Source organism: Salmo salar, chromosome 20, assembly GCF_965601325.2.
Source record: "Salmo salar chromosome 20, fSalSal1, whole genome shotgun sequence".
Classification (NCBI taxonomy): Eukaryota; Metazoa; Chordata; class Actinopteri; order Salmoniformes; family Salmonidae; genus Salmo; species Salmo salar.
Window position 1 is genome coordinate 12047319 of NC_138310.1, and position 13242 is coordinate 12060560.

At 40.0% G+C, this 13242-nt stretch overlaps 1 protein-coding gene across 1 annotated transcript; it reads left to right on the forward strand.

Annotated features, from left to right (window-relative positions):
- Positions 1 to 360: 360 nt before the first annotated feature.
- Positions 361 to 12738, forward strand: LOC106580239 (immunoglobulin lambda-1 light chain). The gene is made up of 6 exons (XM_082966840.1): positions 361 to 469; positions 1193 to 1499; positions 9439 to 9479; positions 10114 to 10422; positions 10745 to 10807; positions 11758 to 12738. Exons 1-6 carry the CDS (start codon positions 361 to 363, stop codon positions 11907 to 11909), a joined length of 981 nt encoding a protein of 326 aa, XP_082822966.1. The 3' UTR covers positions 11910 to 12738.
- Positions 12739 to 13242: the final 504 nt, after the last annotated feature.

The window sequence follows — 13242 nt, forward strand, 5'->3', positions numbered from 1 at the left end:
TCATGGGAAGTTGTCCGGCTAGCGGGACCCCTATCCCAGAGAGGATATGCATAAAGATTACTTCATAATATGATGATACATCCGTGCATTAACACTTATTTATCTACAACATATTTGGCTGGCTATCAAATAAAACTTTAAAGCCATTTTCTTCAGTTTCACAGATGGGGTAGTTAATGCCTCTGTAGGACACGATAAACATGAAATGGCATATGAAAATGCTGTAAATTAATAATAACAGAACATCAGTGATAGCAGATTCTTTATCCAAAATCAATTGTCCCCATTTATAAGATTGAAATGATATAGCCATTGGTTTGTTATGTGAACCGTTTCTCTATTCAACTTGATTTCTCAAACATGATTTATTGGCATGTGTTTCAGTACCATCTTGTGGAGAAAGACACGGGGAGCAATGTCAGTATTAAAGGAGCAATCTGTGATTGGTACATCGAGGTCTACATCAAAAGTATTTTTTTGTTAGGAGGATGTTGAACAAGGATACATCCGGAATGAATCACTTAGCTGAGTAGTATTGATAAATCTGGTAAAACTATATATATATATATATATATATATATATATTTTAAAATTATTTAGACAGTGAATGGGTGTGTCCCAATAATATCTCATTTCTCCTGAAGTGTTCACTATCTCCCACAAGCATTAGATAAGTGGAGGCATGGGCTAGTGTCATTTCCACCATATTTCTTTCAAATCAGTGCAGGGAACAAGTGCATACTTTAGGAGGAAGGAGAGATAAGTAGATCATATTATTGTAATATACAGTAGCCCTTGTCAACGACCGCAGGAAGTGACATCAGATTGGAGGAGCCGTAGAAACCACAAGGCCCAAGTGATGGTGTTTCGCACACATCTTCATCTCTACTCCAACTTAACACAATTATCTTCAGGTTCAATAGAAGAAATCTCAGAATCCCCATAGAAATGTCTCTAGGCTCTGTTGTCATTCTTTACTCACTTTATTTAAGTAAGTCTGTCCATCACTTACAGTATTTCTTTTCTACAATTCAACCTGGTCAAGGAGCAACTATAAATGACTAGAGGGAAATAGTTTCTGTCTCAATTTAAGTCTATGATTGATGCAAATACTGTGGACACGTAATTGCTTTTAAGTTCTGCTAATGTATTTTTGTCTCAGTGTGTTGATGTTGTCATTTTGTCTTTGCAGTGTCAGTGGCAGGGCAGAAATTGGACCAGGAGATATCATGGACTAGGACACAGGGACAGGCTGTCTCCTTCAGCTGCAAAGACAATGATCAGTGTGCAACGTATGTCTTCTGGTACCAGAAGAAAGACGGAGAACCCTTTACCTTGATTCTCGACATCCGAAAGGGTAACTGCGCTGTTGATGCAAGGTACAACCATCCTCAAAAAGATGATTTCTCAGCCATGAGAAATAACAACTGTGATCTGAAGATCCAGTTAGTTAAAGTCTCCCATTCTGCCACCTACTACTGTGCCTGCTATCGGTCTGGGAACCCGCAGTGAGAACTGATCCACACACCCTGTACAAACACTCCGTGGTTATAATCAAGCTCTGAATTAATGGATGAGAAAAAACAAGTTATTTTTGAACAGCAGGGAGGAACTGTTTCAAATGACACTCCCAGCTGGTGTTTCACCTCTCATCTTCATTATCGACTGTATAATACAAACCATACTTCAGTAAAGATCTGTGAAATCAATTAGATTTTCAGTGATAATTTATTTTTCATAATCATATTGTTTAATGTTATAATTTTATATAGCTTTGATTTTCTCAATTCTTAAGCACGTATTCACTGAATATGGAATGTGGTATAACAATGTACTCAATTTTCTGGGCAAGTGGTTCATCCAAATATTTGAATGAAGTAACTTTAGTTTTTAGTGATCCATTTCTGTTTTGCAGAGGCCGGTTCAGGACAGTGGCTGCAACAGGACCAAATATCAGAGACTAGGAGAGAGAGACATATTGTCTCTTTCAGCTGCAAAGTTACTGGTCGGTGTGCAGGTAACTTTGTCTACTAGTACTGGAAAAGAAAGGGTGAACACTTCACTTGGATTCTAGGCATTGATTTTGAAAACAATTCTGTCACCCCTGATACCATATCGTCAGAGAGCAGATTTCTCTGTTGGGTGCGAATCTGAGTTCAGTGAGCTGAAGATCCAGTCAGTTAAAGTGTCTTCCTACTACTGAGCCTGCTGGGACTTGGGAACGCACAGTGAAAACCTTTTCTACACAGCTTGTACAAAAACTCTATGGTTCTCTTTCAGTAGGTCAACTTTGGTACAACATATTTTCAGGAGTTGCACTCTCGCAACTTCGGTAGAAGGATCTACAATCACGCCAGACAGTAAAATCCGTGCCTTGCTGGAAGTCCCGCCTTCCACAGGTTATAAGTGTGAGGCTCAGATTCATTCCTTCAATCATTCTGCGCTTCATCTCGGTGTGAACAGGAATGATCCACGCAACTAAAATATACATTTGGAAAACGAGACTGTCTTAAGTAGCGCCAACTAAACTGTACCATGGTGGTAGAGTGTGCTCACCCACTGGACGTTGTGTGTTTTAGTTCGTATTTCTTCTCATAAGTTTCCTGATCATGAACAATTAGTTATTCTTCAATTTGCTAGCGCAATCCGTTGTGACAATAATGCTAGTACGAACTCGGACCCAGGCGCAGAGAAATACAGCAGGCAGAGATGAGGGTAAATCCAGAACCTTTACTAAAGTCTTCGCAGCAAAACAACAAAGCAACAGCACACGAGTACACTAAACAAAACAAGAGACCTAAGCAACCGGCCCAGTCGACAGAGGAAACTAAATAGTGATTCAACAGGTGAACCCAATAAGATCAATCAGGATCACCTGGACACTAGATATAGCATAAGGTTGCCCTTCAGTGGCAACCTCAGGTAGTACAGTCAAAGATGACACCTAACCTGTGACAGGACCCCCCCTCAAGGAACGGCTCCCGACGTTCCACCAGGGGTAGGTGAATGTCCACGGAAGTCCCGAATGAGTCCGGGGTACAAAATGTCCCGGGCCGGAACACAGGACTGTTCCTCAGGACTGTAACCCTCCCAATCCACGAGATACTTAGTACCCTGCCGGATCTGACGGCTGGAGAGGATGTGTCGCACAGTGTAGGCTGGCTGTCCCGCTATTATGAGAGGAGGAGGTGGAGGCCGAGTTGCCCAGAACCAGTGGAATAAATACCACAAGCTTGAGTCTGGAGATGTGGAAGGTGGGATGGACCTTCATGGACCAGGGAAGACAAAGACAATAGACCACTGGATTGATGCGCCGTAGAACCTTGAATGGCCCAACGTAGCAGGGAGCCAACTTCCTAGATTCCACACGTAGTGGCAGATCCCTAGTAGACAACCAGACCATCTGGCCTGGACACAGGAGGGGACTCGGGCAGCGATGACGGTTGGCCTGATGTTGAACCTGAGCTGAGGACCTCAGGAGCACTGACCGAGCCCTCTTCCAGGTACGGCGGCAACGAGAGATGAGGCGTTGAGCGGAAGGAACCGTCACTTCGATCTCCTGATCTGGAAACAGGGGGCCTGGTAACCGTACAACACGTGGAACGGTGATAGGCCAGTGGAGGAACACTGGAGAGTGTTGTGTGCGTACTCCACCCAAGGAAGGTGCTGACTCCAAGTGGCGGGGTTGGCAGACACACAGCACCGTAAAGGGGTCTCCAGATCCTGGTGCACCTGCTCAGTTTGACCGTTGGACTGAAGGTGATAACCCGAAGACAGACTGGCTGATGATCCCAGTAGAGCACAGAATTCCCTCCAAAATCTGGAGGTAAACTGGGGACCCTGGTCGGTGACTATGTCCAGAAGAAGTTTGTGAAGGCGGAAAATGTGCTGAACAACTAGCTTCTTGAGGGCCGATGGCAGTATTCGGTAATTCGGATGATATGGATATGCATATGATTGGTAGTATTGTATAGAAAACACTCTGAAATTTCTAAAACTGTTAAAATAATGTCTATGAGAATAACAGAACTGATATGGCAGGCAAACACCCGAGGAGAATCCACCCGGATTTGTTTTTTTTAGGTGTCTGCCCGTCCAAATCCTTGTTTATGGGAAAATCAAAGGAATACCTCCCAGATTGCAGTTCCTAGGGCTTCCACTAGATGTCAACAATCTTTAGAAAGAGTTTCAGGCTTGTTTTTGGAAAAATGAGCTAGAATTTATAGTTTTTCTACAGCCAAAATGCTCCCATTTTGGCTGTAGTATTGTGGCGCGCGTCGGTGAGGGTGCGCACTTCTTTATTTATCTCTGTTAACCTGTTATGGCTAGGGGGCAGTATTTTCACGGCTGGATAAAAAACGTACCCGATTTAATCTGGTTACTACTCCTGCCCAGTAACTAGAATATGCATATAATTATTGGCTTTGGATAGAAAACACCCTAAAGTTTCTAAAACTGTTTGAATGGTGTCTGAGTATAACAGAACTCATATGGCAGGCAAAAACCTGAGAACATTTCATGCAGGAAGTGGCCTGTCTGACAAGGTGTCATTCTTCTTGTCTCTGTTTATTGAAGAGTGAGGATCTTATCTGTCCCGTGACACTTCCTACGGCTGCCATAGGTTCTCAGAAGGCGGCAAAAAGCGGAATCGTGGCTTTGCAGGCTCTGGCTGAAACAAAGTAGCGCGTTTGGGTAGTGGCTGGTTACAGTACTGTGAGACTCAGGCTCGTGCCCGCGTCGACCGAAAGGTTTGTTTTCATTCCTCTGTTTAGATAAATGGACATTCCGGGTCGGAATATTATCGCTTTTTTACGAGAAAAATGGCATAAAAATGGATTTTAAACAGCGGTTGACATGCTTCGAAGTACGGTAATGGAATATTTAGATTTGTTTTGTCACAAATTGCGCCATGCGCGCGACCCTTCTTTACCATTCGGATAGTGTCTGGGACGCACGAACAAAACGGCGCTATTCGGATATAACGATGGATTATTTTGGACCAAACCAACATTTGTTATTGAAGTAGCAGTCCTGGGAGTGCATTCTGACGAAGACAACAAAAGGTAATCAAACTTTTAGAATAGTAAATCTGATATTGGTGAGTGCTAAACTTGCCGGGTGTCTAAATAGCTAGCCCGTGATGCCTGGGCTATGTACTTGGAATATTGCAAAATGTGCTTTCACCAAAAAGCTATTTTAAAATCGGACATATCGAGTGAATAGAGGAGTTATGTATCTATAATTCTTAAAATAATTGTTATGCTTTTTGTGAACGTTTATCGTGAGTAATTTAGTAAATTGTTAGCAAATTCCCCGGAAGTTTGTATGCTAGTATGCTAGTTCTGAACGTCACATGCTAATGTAAAAAGCTGTTTTTTGATATAAATATGAACTTGATTGAACAAAACATGCATGTATTGTATAACATAATGTCCTAGGTGTGTCATCTGATGAAGATCATCAAAGGTTAGTGCTGAATTTAGCTGTCTTCTGGGCTTTTGTGACATTATATGCTAGCTTGAAAAATGGGTGTCTGATTATTTCTGTCTTGGTACTCTGCTGACATAATCTAATGTTTTGCTTTCGCTGTAAAGCCTTTTTGAAATCGGACAGTGTGGTTAGATAAAGGAGAGTCTTATCTTTAAAATGCTGTGAAATAGTCTAATAGTCTACAAATTGTCAGACAGGCCACTTCCTGCATGGAATCTTCTCAGGTTTTTGCCTGCCATATGAGTTCTGTTATACTCACACACACCATTCAAACAGTTTTAGAAACTTTAGTGTGTTTTCTATCCAAATAAAAAACGTACCCGATTTAATCTGGTTACTACTCCTGCCCAGTAACTAGAACATGCATATAATTATTGGCTTTGGATAGAAAACACCCTAAAGTTTCTAAAACTGTTTGAATGTTGTCTGTGAGTATAACAGAACTCAAATGGCAGGCCAAAACCTGAGAAGATTCCATGCAGGAAGTGGCCTGTCTGACAAGATGTGTTTCATCTAGGCTGTTTTTATTGAAGACTTAGGATCTTTGCTCTAACGTGACACTTCCTACGGCTCCCATAGGCTCTCAGAGCCCAGGAAAAAGCTGAAGGATATCGAGGCAGGCTCTGGCTGAAACACTTTATCGCTTTTGGCAAGTGGCCGCTCAGAGTACTATGGGCTTAGGCGCGTGCCCGAGTCGACCGAATGCTTTCTTTTCTTTTGTCTGTTTACCTAAACGCAGATTCCCGGTCGGAATATTATCGCTTTTTTATGAGAAAAATGGCATAAAAATTGATTTTAAACAGCGGTTGACATGCTTCGAAGTACGGTAATGGAATATTTAGAATTTTTTTGTCACGAATTGCGCCATGCGCGTCACCCTTATTTACCCTTTCGGATAGTGTCTTGAACGCACCAACAAAACGCCGCTGTTTGGATATAACTTTGGATTATTTTGAACCAAACCAACATTTGTTATTGAAGTAGAAGTCCTGGGAGTGCATTCTGACGAAGACAGCAAAGGTAATAACATTTTTCTTATAGTAATGCTGACTTTGGTGAGTGCTAAACTTGCTGGGTGTCTAAATAGCTAGCCCTGTGATGCCGGGCTATCTACTGAGAATATTGCAAAATGTGCTTTCACCGAAAAGCTATTTTAAAATCGGACATATCGAGTGCATAGAGGAGTTCTGTATCTATAATTCTTAAAATAATTGTTATGCTTTTTGTGAACGTTTATCGTGAGTAATTTAGTAAATTCACCGGCAGTGTTCAGTGGGAATGCTAGTCACATGCTAGTCACATGCTAATGTAAAAAGCTGGTTTTTGATATAAATATGAACTTGATTGAACAAAACATGCATGTATTGTATAACATAATGTCCTAGGGTTGTCATCTGATGAAGATCATCAAAGGTTAGTGCTGCATTTAGCTGTGGTTTGGGTTTATGTTACATTATATACTAGCTTGAAAAATGGGTGTCTGATTATTTCTGGCTGGGTACTCTGCTGACATAATCTAATGTTTTGCTTTCGTTGTAAAGCCTTTTTGAAATCGGACAGTGTGGTTAGATTAACGAGAGTCTTGTCTTTAAAATGGTGTAAAATAGTCATATGTTTGAAAAATGGAAGTTTTTGCATTTTTGAGGTTTTTGAATAACTCGCCACGGGATTACACTGGCTGTTACGTAGGTGGGACGATTTGGTGCCACCTAGCCCAGAGAGGTTAAGGTATTTATTTTGAAGATGATGGTGAGCTGCACACAGTGGACTTCCTACTAGGGCACACCGCCTCAGTGCAACTCTGTTAATAAGCACATGATTACTGCATACAATAGCTATAGGATCAACAGAGGTATTCGGGGCAGTTAGGGGGACATCAATTAAGTTACTTACATTGTGTCTGCCAACGCACATGGGAAAATGTATGTTTGATGCAGCATTATGGCAACTCAGCGTCACAATGGTAGGGATTACCTGAGCTTGTCTTGCGTCATTGATAAGTCATTGTCTCAACACAGCCTTCAAATGCATGGACAGAGTCCAGGAGCCAAGATGATTTGGATGGACTCCGTCATTGCTATGGAGTATCTTCTGTTTCCAGAAGGTGTCAAAGTTATCTATAAAAGTGATTCCAACAGAGCTACAGTAATATTTTAGCCAGGTGTGTAATGCCAGTAGCCTGCTGAATCTTTCACACCGCGGCCCAACAATGGTACAGGACCTGAAATGATTGGCCGCTTTTTGGAATCCTTCAGTGCTAGAATCAGTTCTTTAAAATCCATTTTCAGAAGTTCCGATCTAGCTCTCCTGATGTCGTTTGACCCCACATGAATTACGACAGAGTCAACTCCTGGCATCTGTCGTAGAGCTGTTGGAAGCAGCCTTTTAATGTCCTGTATTCATACTCCTGGGTAGCACAGGGTTTTTGCCCCAGGAACCAAGATGTTTCTTACAATAGAGCTGCCGATGACGATCCGGCCGTTCTTTCGGCTCGAGTGGTTTCGCAAACCCCTCAACAACCGAAGGGCAGTGGGGCCCAATCGACCCGAGCAGGCTGTAGTATCCATCGTGGATGATGAATGGGCCGGTCTCTCAGGCAGCCTTACGGTCTTATGAGTGTGGTTGCTCTGAGGATCTGAGCCCGAGGAAGAAGCCACCAAAGAGGGAGAGAGAACAGAGGACGAAGGCGCCAGTACCAATCTCGAATCGGAAGCCCCTAGGGAAGAATGCATCGGAACCTCTGGATCCAGGCTGGCAAAGTCGTTTCTGGTCTGTGTCCGGTCCGGGCTTAACATCTCCAAGGAGGCCCCTGTTGCCAGAGGACTCTTTCTTCGATTTCCACAGCGAGTGACATATCTCCATAGCTGGATGGTTGGGTCAAGAACAGTAAGAGTAAGAGTACTGGCCAGTCGGCTGTGGAGAGCCGATACGGCAGCGGAATTTCCACCAGACCAGAGCGACGTCCAGCTACTGGGGTAGAAGAAAAAGAAAAAGTAGGTGGGATTTGATTCCCCAGTAGCTTGTGTAGGTTCGTTACTTGTTTCCTAAGAGTTGCCACTTTGCCCTTATAGTCTTTTGCAAGCAAACAGTTGCTACATTGAATGTCCGGGCGGTCCACATTCTCCCTGAATAAAGCAAAATAAACACAGTTCCTGCAGCGTTGATAAAATTCAATATCAACCTCCATTTCAGACTGCCGAGCCAGCTAGGCTAGCTGGGTTTCCGTGTCTCACCCTTTTACATGGAATCTGGCAGGATCCCGGGACATATACTAGCATTCACAGCAACTGCGCCCAACTGAGCCGCGGGATCCAAAATCCAAAAGTATATCAAATCAAACTTTACAAGGAAACACTGTCACAACTTTACAAAAACAGTAAACCGAGGTCTCTCATTCAGCATTCAGCAACATACCTCGTGCTCAGATGACGTGAGTATGACCAGGAGTTGGTGTGTGTGTGTGTGTGTGTGTGTGTGTGTGTGTGTGTGTGTGTGTTTGTGTGTGTGTGTGTGTGTGTGTTTTACGGTGTGCATACATTTGTGTGTGTGCTTTTGTAAAAGGAATTAAGGGATGATTTTTATGTTGATAACTTTGGAAATTATTAATGGAGAAGAACATGTGACATTCTGTTAAGTGGTCAACCTTTGCAGAGGCGGCATGCTAATAGAAGGTACAGGGGCACGTGCCCCCTCAGATTATATCAATAAAAAAATATTTAAACAAAGCTCAAGAAGTATGCTTAGATTTGCAAAACAATTGACATATTATTAAAATAGAATTGAGCATAATGATAATGGTTTTAGATTGCAGAAAAAAGCTGTACTCACCTACTTTGTGCCCCCTCAGATATTTGGGGTGCATAAGGCCCCTGAACCTTTGTACACTTAACACACGCCATGCCAAACACAGTGCAGACTACTTTTTGACAAGGGAATTTTCACTGTGTATGTACTTGTATTTGGATCTGGTACAAAACTTTATGTGACAGGTAAGAGATTCATTCCTCTGACTTTCAGCAGATAAACAAAGCACTAGTCATTAGTAATTATAATTAATCTATATGTCTAATCTGTTTCCAAAATAATTGAGAAAACATCCTGCAACATTGCTCCACAAATATGCATTATTCACGATCAACTCTTGTTCGAAAATAAAAACAAATATTATGAATTTCAAAGCCTGTTATTCGCATGTTGAATTGATCATTCTGATTTTCAATGATGCCATATGAACAATTTACAGTATATTGCATGTCCTTACTCTTAGAGATATACACCCTCAGTTAAATTTGTGATAGAAATGTTAAGTAATTTGATATAGGGTAAGAATGTTGAACTGTTTACTGAACTAGTAATCTTATGAATTAAATGATATTGAAAGTTTAATTTACATTATATAGAAATAAGATATTCCAGAAAGGATATTTCTTATGAAAAATAAAATCTAGTTCATTTATTTATGTATGTAATTAATTGTTTACTTGAATATAGACAGTAAAGCTGGATATAAAACAAATGCTGTGGGACATCATGATTCAACAGACTACCTCTGAAGTCTGACAACTTGTGTGTGATGTCCCTTTAAAGAAGACTGTAAATGTTATTGTTTCTCTTGAAAATCAGACAACAATAGTGTACAAAAACCCAAAGTGACGGTCTACCCAGCGTCCAAACCTGAGCCAAATAGGAAAACCACCCTGCTATGTCTGGCTAGAGACATGTTTCCAGACTTGGTCAAGATTTCATGGAAGATGGTGGATGAAAATGGCCAAACAGTAGAGGTACCCAAAGCAGAGAGGGAAGAGCTGGAACAGAGGGAGGAAGGACGGACAACCAGTATGATCATCATTGATAAAGACAAGACATACAGGAACAAATACAGCTGTTCTGTGGAGCATGAAGGGGGCCCTCAAGATGTTAACATACCAGAAGGTAAAGACAATCATTGAAATTGTTTAACATTAGTATGTATTAATTATGTAATATGTATTAATGTATATGTTTATATGAGTAGGCAGTCATGTAATCCGAAAATTGAATATTACCTTTTCAAAGTAAAAAAGAAAGTACGCCTAGCCTACATAAAAAATGGGTTGACACTTGGTAATTTCACAGGAATGTTGTCTAGTTAGTTTCGCAAGTTTAAACAAATCTTGTTTTTTTTGCGTAACTATTAGTGTATCCCTGATAGTAGCCTACATAATGCTCTGAAAAAAGTATTATTTAATATGACCTTTTTACATTTTGTTCTCAGAGGAACCAACTGAAGCTTCTCCAACCACCATGGCTTCACCAACCACTCTGCAGGTTACCAACGGTAAATATTTAAGTGTATTTCATGCAGTTTTGGGGTCTATTCAAATAATTAAAAGTTGGAAAAAATATATAAATGAACAGATTTAGATATGGTGAAGTTGCATTATTCAGGAGTGTAATATGGTTAGATGAGAAGTTGTTGAAAAGTGTGATAAAAGTGATTTAATGTGATATTTATGGTAAACTTGAGGTGTGGGGCAAGAATGATGCTTTGCATGGCCAAATCCAAAGGTAAGGGAAGAATGTTTTGTAAAGAGAACATTTTAAATCTCGTGACCTGCGGAGAGATGGCACTGTCTAATGAATCTAAAAACGTTGAAATATCAAGGATTTGTGAGACCGCATTCACGATAAACGCTGAATATATGTCGGCTTAATTGTAAATAGCCCGACAAAGTGCAATCAGAACGATTCAATCCTTTGGCGGGTTCAAATCGTGTTTGTCACATGCGCCGAATACAATAGGTGTAGACTTTACAGTGAAATTCTTACTGACAAGCCCTTAACAAACAATGCAGTTTTAAGAAAAAATACCTAAAAAGATAAGAAATAAAAGTAACAAATAAGGGGGTACCGGGACCGAGTCAATGTGCGGGGGCACCGGTTGGTTGAGGTAATTGAGGTAATAGGCATAGCGGCTTTTAAAGGCAATGTTCTGGTGATCGCAGAGATCCCATCCATGGTAAACGTTGCATATGTTCGGCTTGTTCGGAAATGGCTTTAAAAACCGCCTTGCTTATAACCCATGATCGGATTGAACCTTGTCCTTAAAAAAATGTACGATCAATATTGTATTGACATTTTTTTATACAGAAACAACAAATACAAATAGGACCCAGCAAACTCATGAAAAAGAGAAGAGAAAAAAAGAAACAAGATAACAGAAAACTGGACTATATTATAATAAAATCACTGGCTAATTTCCTGGCCTTACTCTTTTCTTTTCCCCAGATTCATTAAAGTCCATATGCAGTCTGAACTTGGCCTCTCTGGTTTACACAGTGATGATAGTGAAGAGCATGGTGTACTGCTATGGGCTCTCTTTCCTGCTGCACTACAGGAACATGGGTTGTAGACCCAAAACCTGTAGACAAATTCATTGAAAGGATATCCCTATATATTGTGTTTCCCTCCTTAAAATGAATATCACATAATATTTAGTTTTGATGATTGTGGGAGCCACCCACTACAGACACTTGAATACAGTTCAGTTAAGGAGAGCAAATCTTGATGGTAGAAATATGATTGAAATATTGACAGTTTTATTAAAGTTGCCTTGTTGTATGTCATAGCGTCAAATTACTTTTTTACAAAATCTGTATTTGATTTTTACAAAAATATTTACCTAATTATCATATGTATTTCTTTAAATATGTTGTTATTAAATATATGGCCCTTGATTTCTAAACATGTGTCATTATACAAAATCATTTTTAGTAACTTGTCAAGTGTGTAATAAAGTGTATTTTTTCTCAAGTAATTAGAGTTAGTTTTCTGACAGTATTTCATATCTTCATTAAATTTTCTCATTCATTTACCATGAATAATAGAAAATCTAGCTTTTTTTTGCTTTAAAAAACTAAATGATAAGTGCTTATTGAGCCAGAAAATTGATCTATGAGTGAAATCAGTCATTTGTGATTTTTTACAATGATACAATGCTGTTGTTGTTTAATTTTTTACGTTGATACATAAAGCTTGTATGAAAAGTGCCATTTCCTTGTGTAACACAGCCTTGTAGTGAGCAAAGTTTCTCAAAATAACCATATCCTTTCAGATGGGGATGGTTTTAATTATTTCTGCCTTCATGAAAGAAAAGTTAAAAAAACATGGTTCTGCAATGTATTGTATAGCCTACATTTTGTACAGTTCCGTGCTATTTTGAATGAGGAAACTGTCACCATAATAAAAAATTAATGTTTCTTAAAACCCCCAAAACATTGTATTTCTTATAAGATCATCTATTCTTATTTTAGAACATTTTAAATTATTGAATCACATCAGAAGCGGAACAATAAGATCATAAGATCCCTTATTCTCTGTTTTCAACCTGTTTGCTTAAATGTGCATGCTCTGACGCAGGTGTAGAGACTATAGACTCAATAGTGGTGGGAAAATGTGGTTGATATGTTTCTTTGGTTTATTAATGAAAGCTGAAATGTTAGTCAATGGAAACAAGATACAGCTGCATAACCGAAACAAGATACAGTTGCTTAACCCCAGCTCAAGCGTGTGATGAGTTTTTGGTTAGTCAAATTTGCAGGATGTTTCATTTATCTGTGTGTTCGGGTCTTGCCATCAAATTTGAGAATATGACAGTGATTGGCAGAAAAGATGATTCCATAATGTTAGCCTATGGTTCTTGCGTTTTTAGAGTTGTAGGCCTATGACAAAATAACTTCTTCATAATTCTGTTTATGTGAACTTTTTACCTTA

Excerpts from the sequence above, each read along its gene's own strand:
- LOC106580239 (XM_082966840.1), top strand. The coding sequence starts at position 361 with ATGATTTATTGGCATGTGTTTCAGTACCATCTTGTGGAGAAAGACACG. Across the intron at positions 1,500-9,438 it reads TGTGCCTGCTATCGGTCTGG|TGTACTTGTATTTGGATCTG; the intron begins GAACCCGCAGTG and ends TTTCACTGTGTA. Across the intron at positions 10,808-11,757 it reads CACTCTGCAGGTTACCAACG|ATTCATTAAAGTCCATATGC; the intron begins GTAAATATTTAA and ends TCTTTTCCCCAG.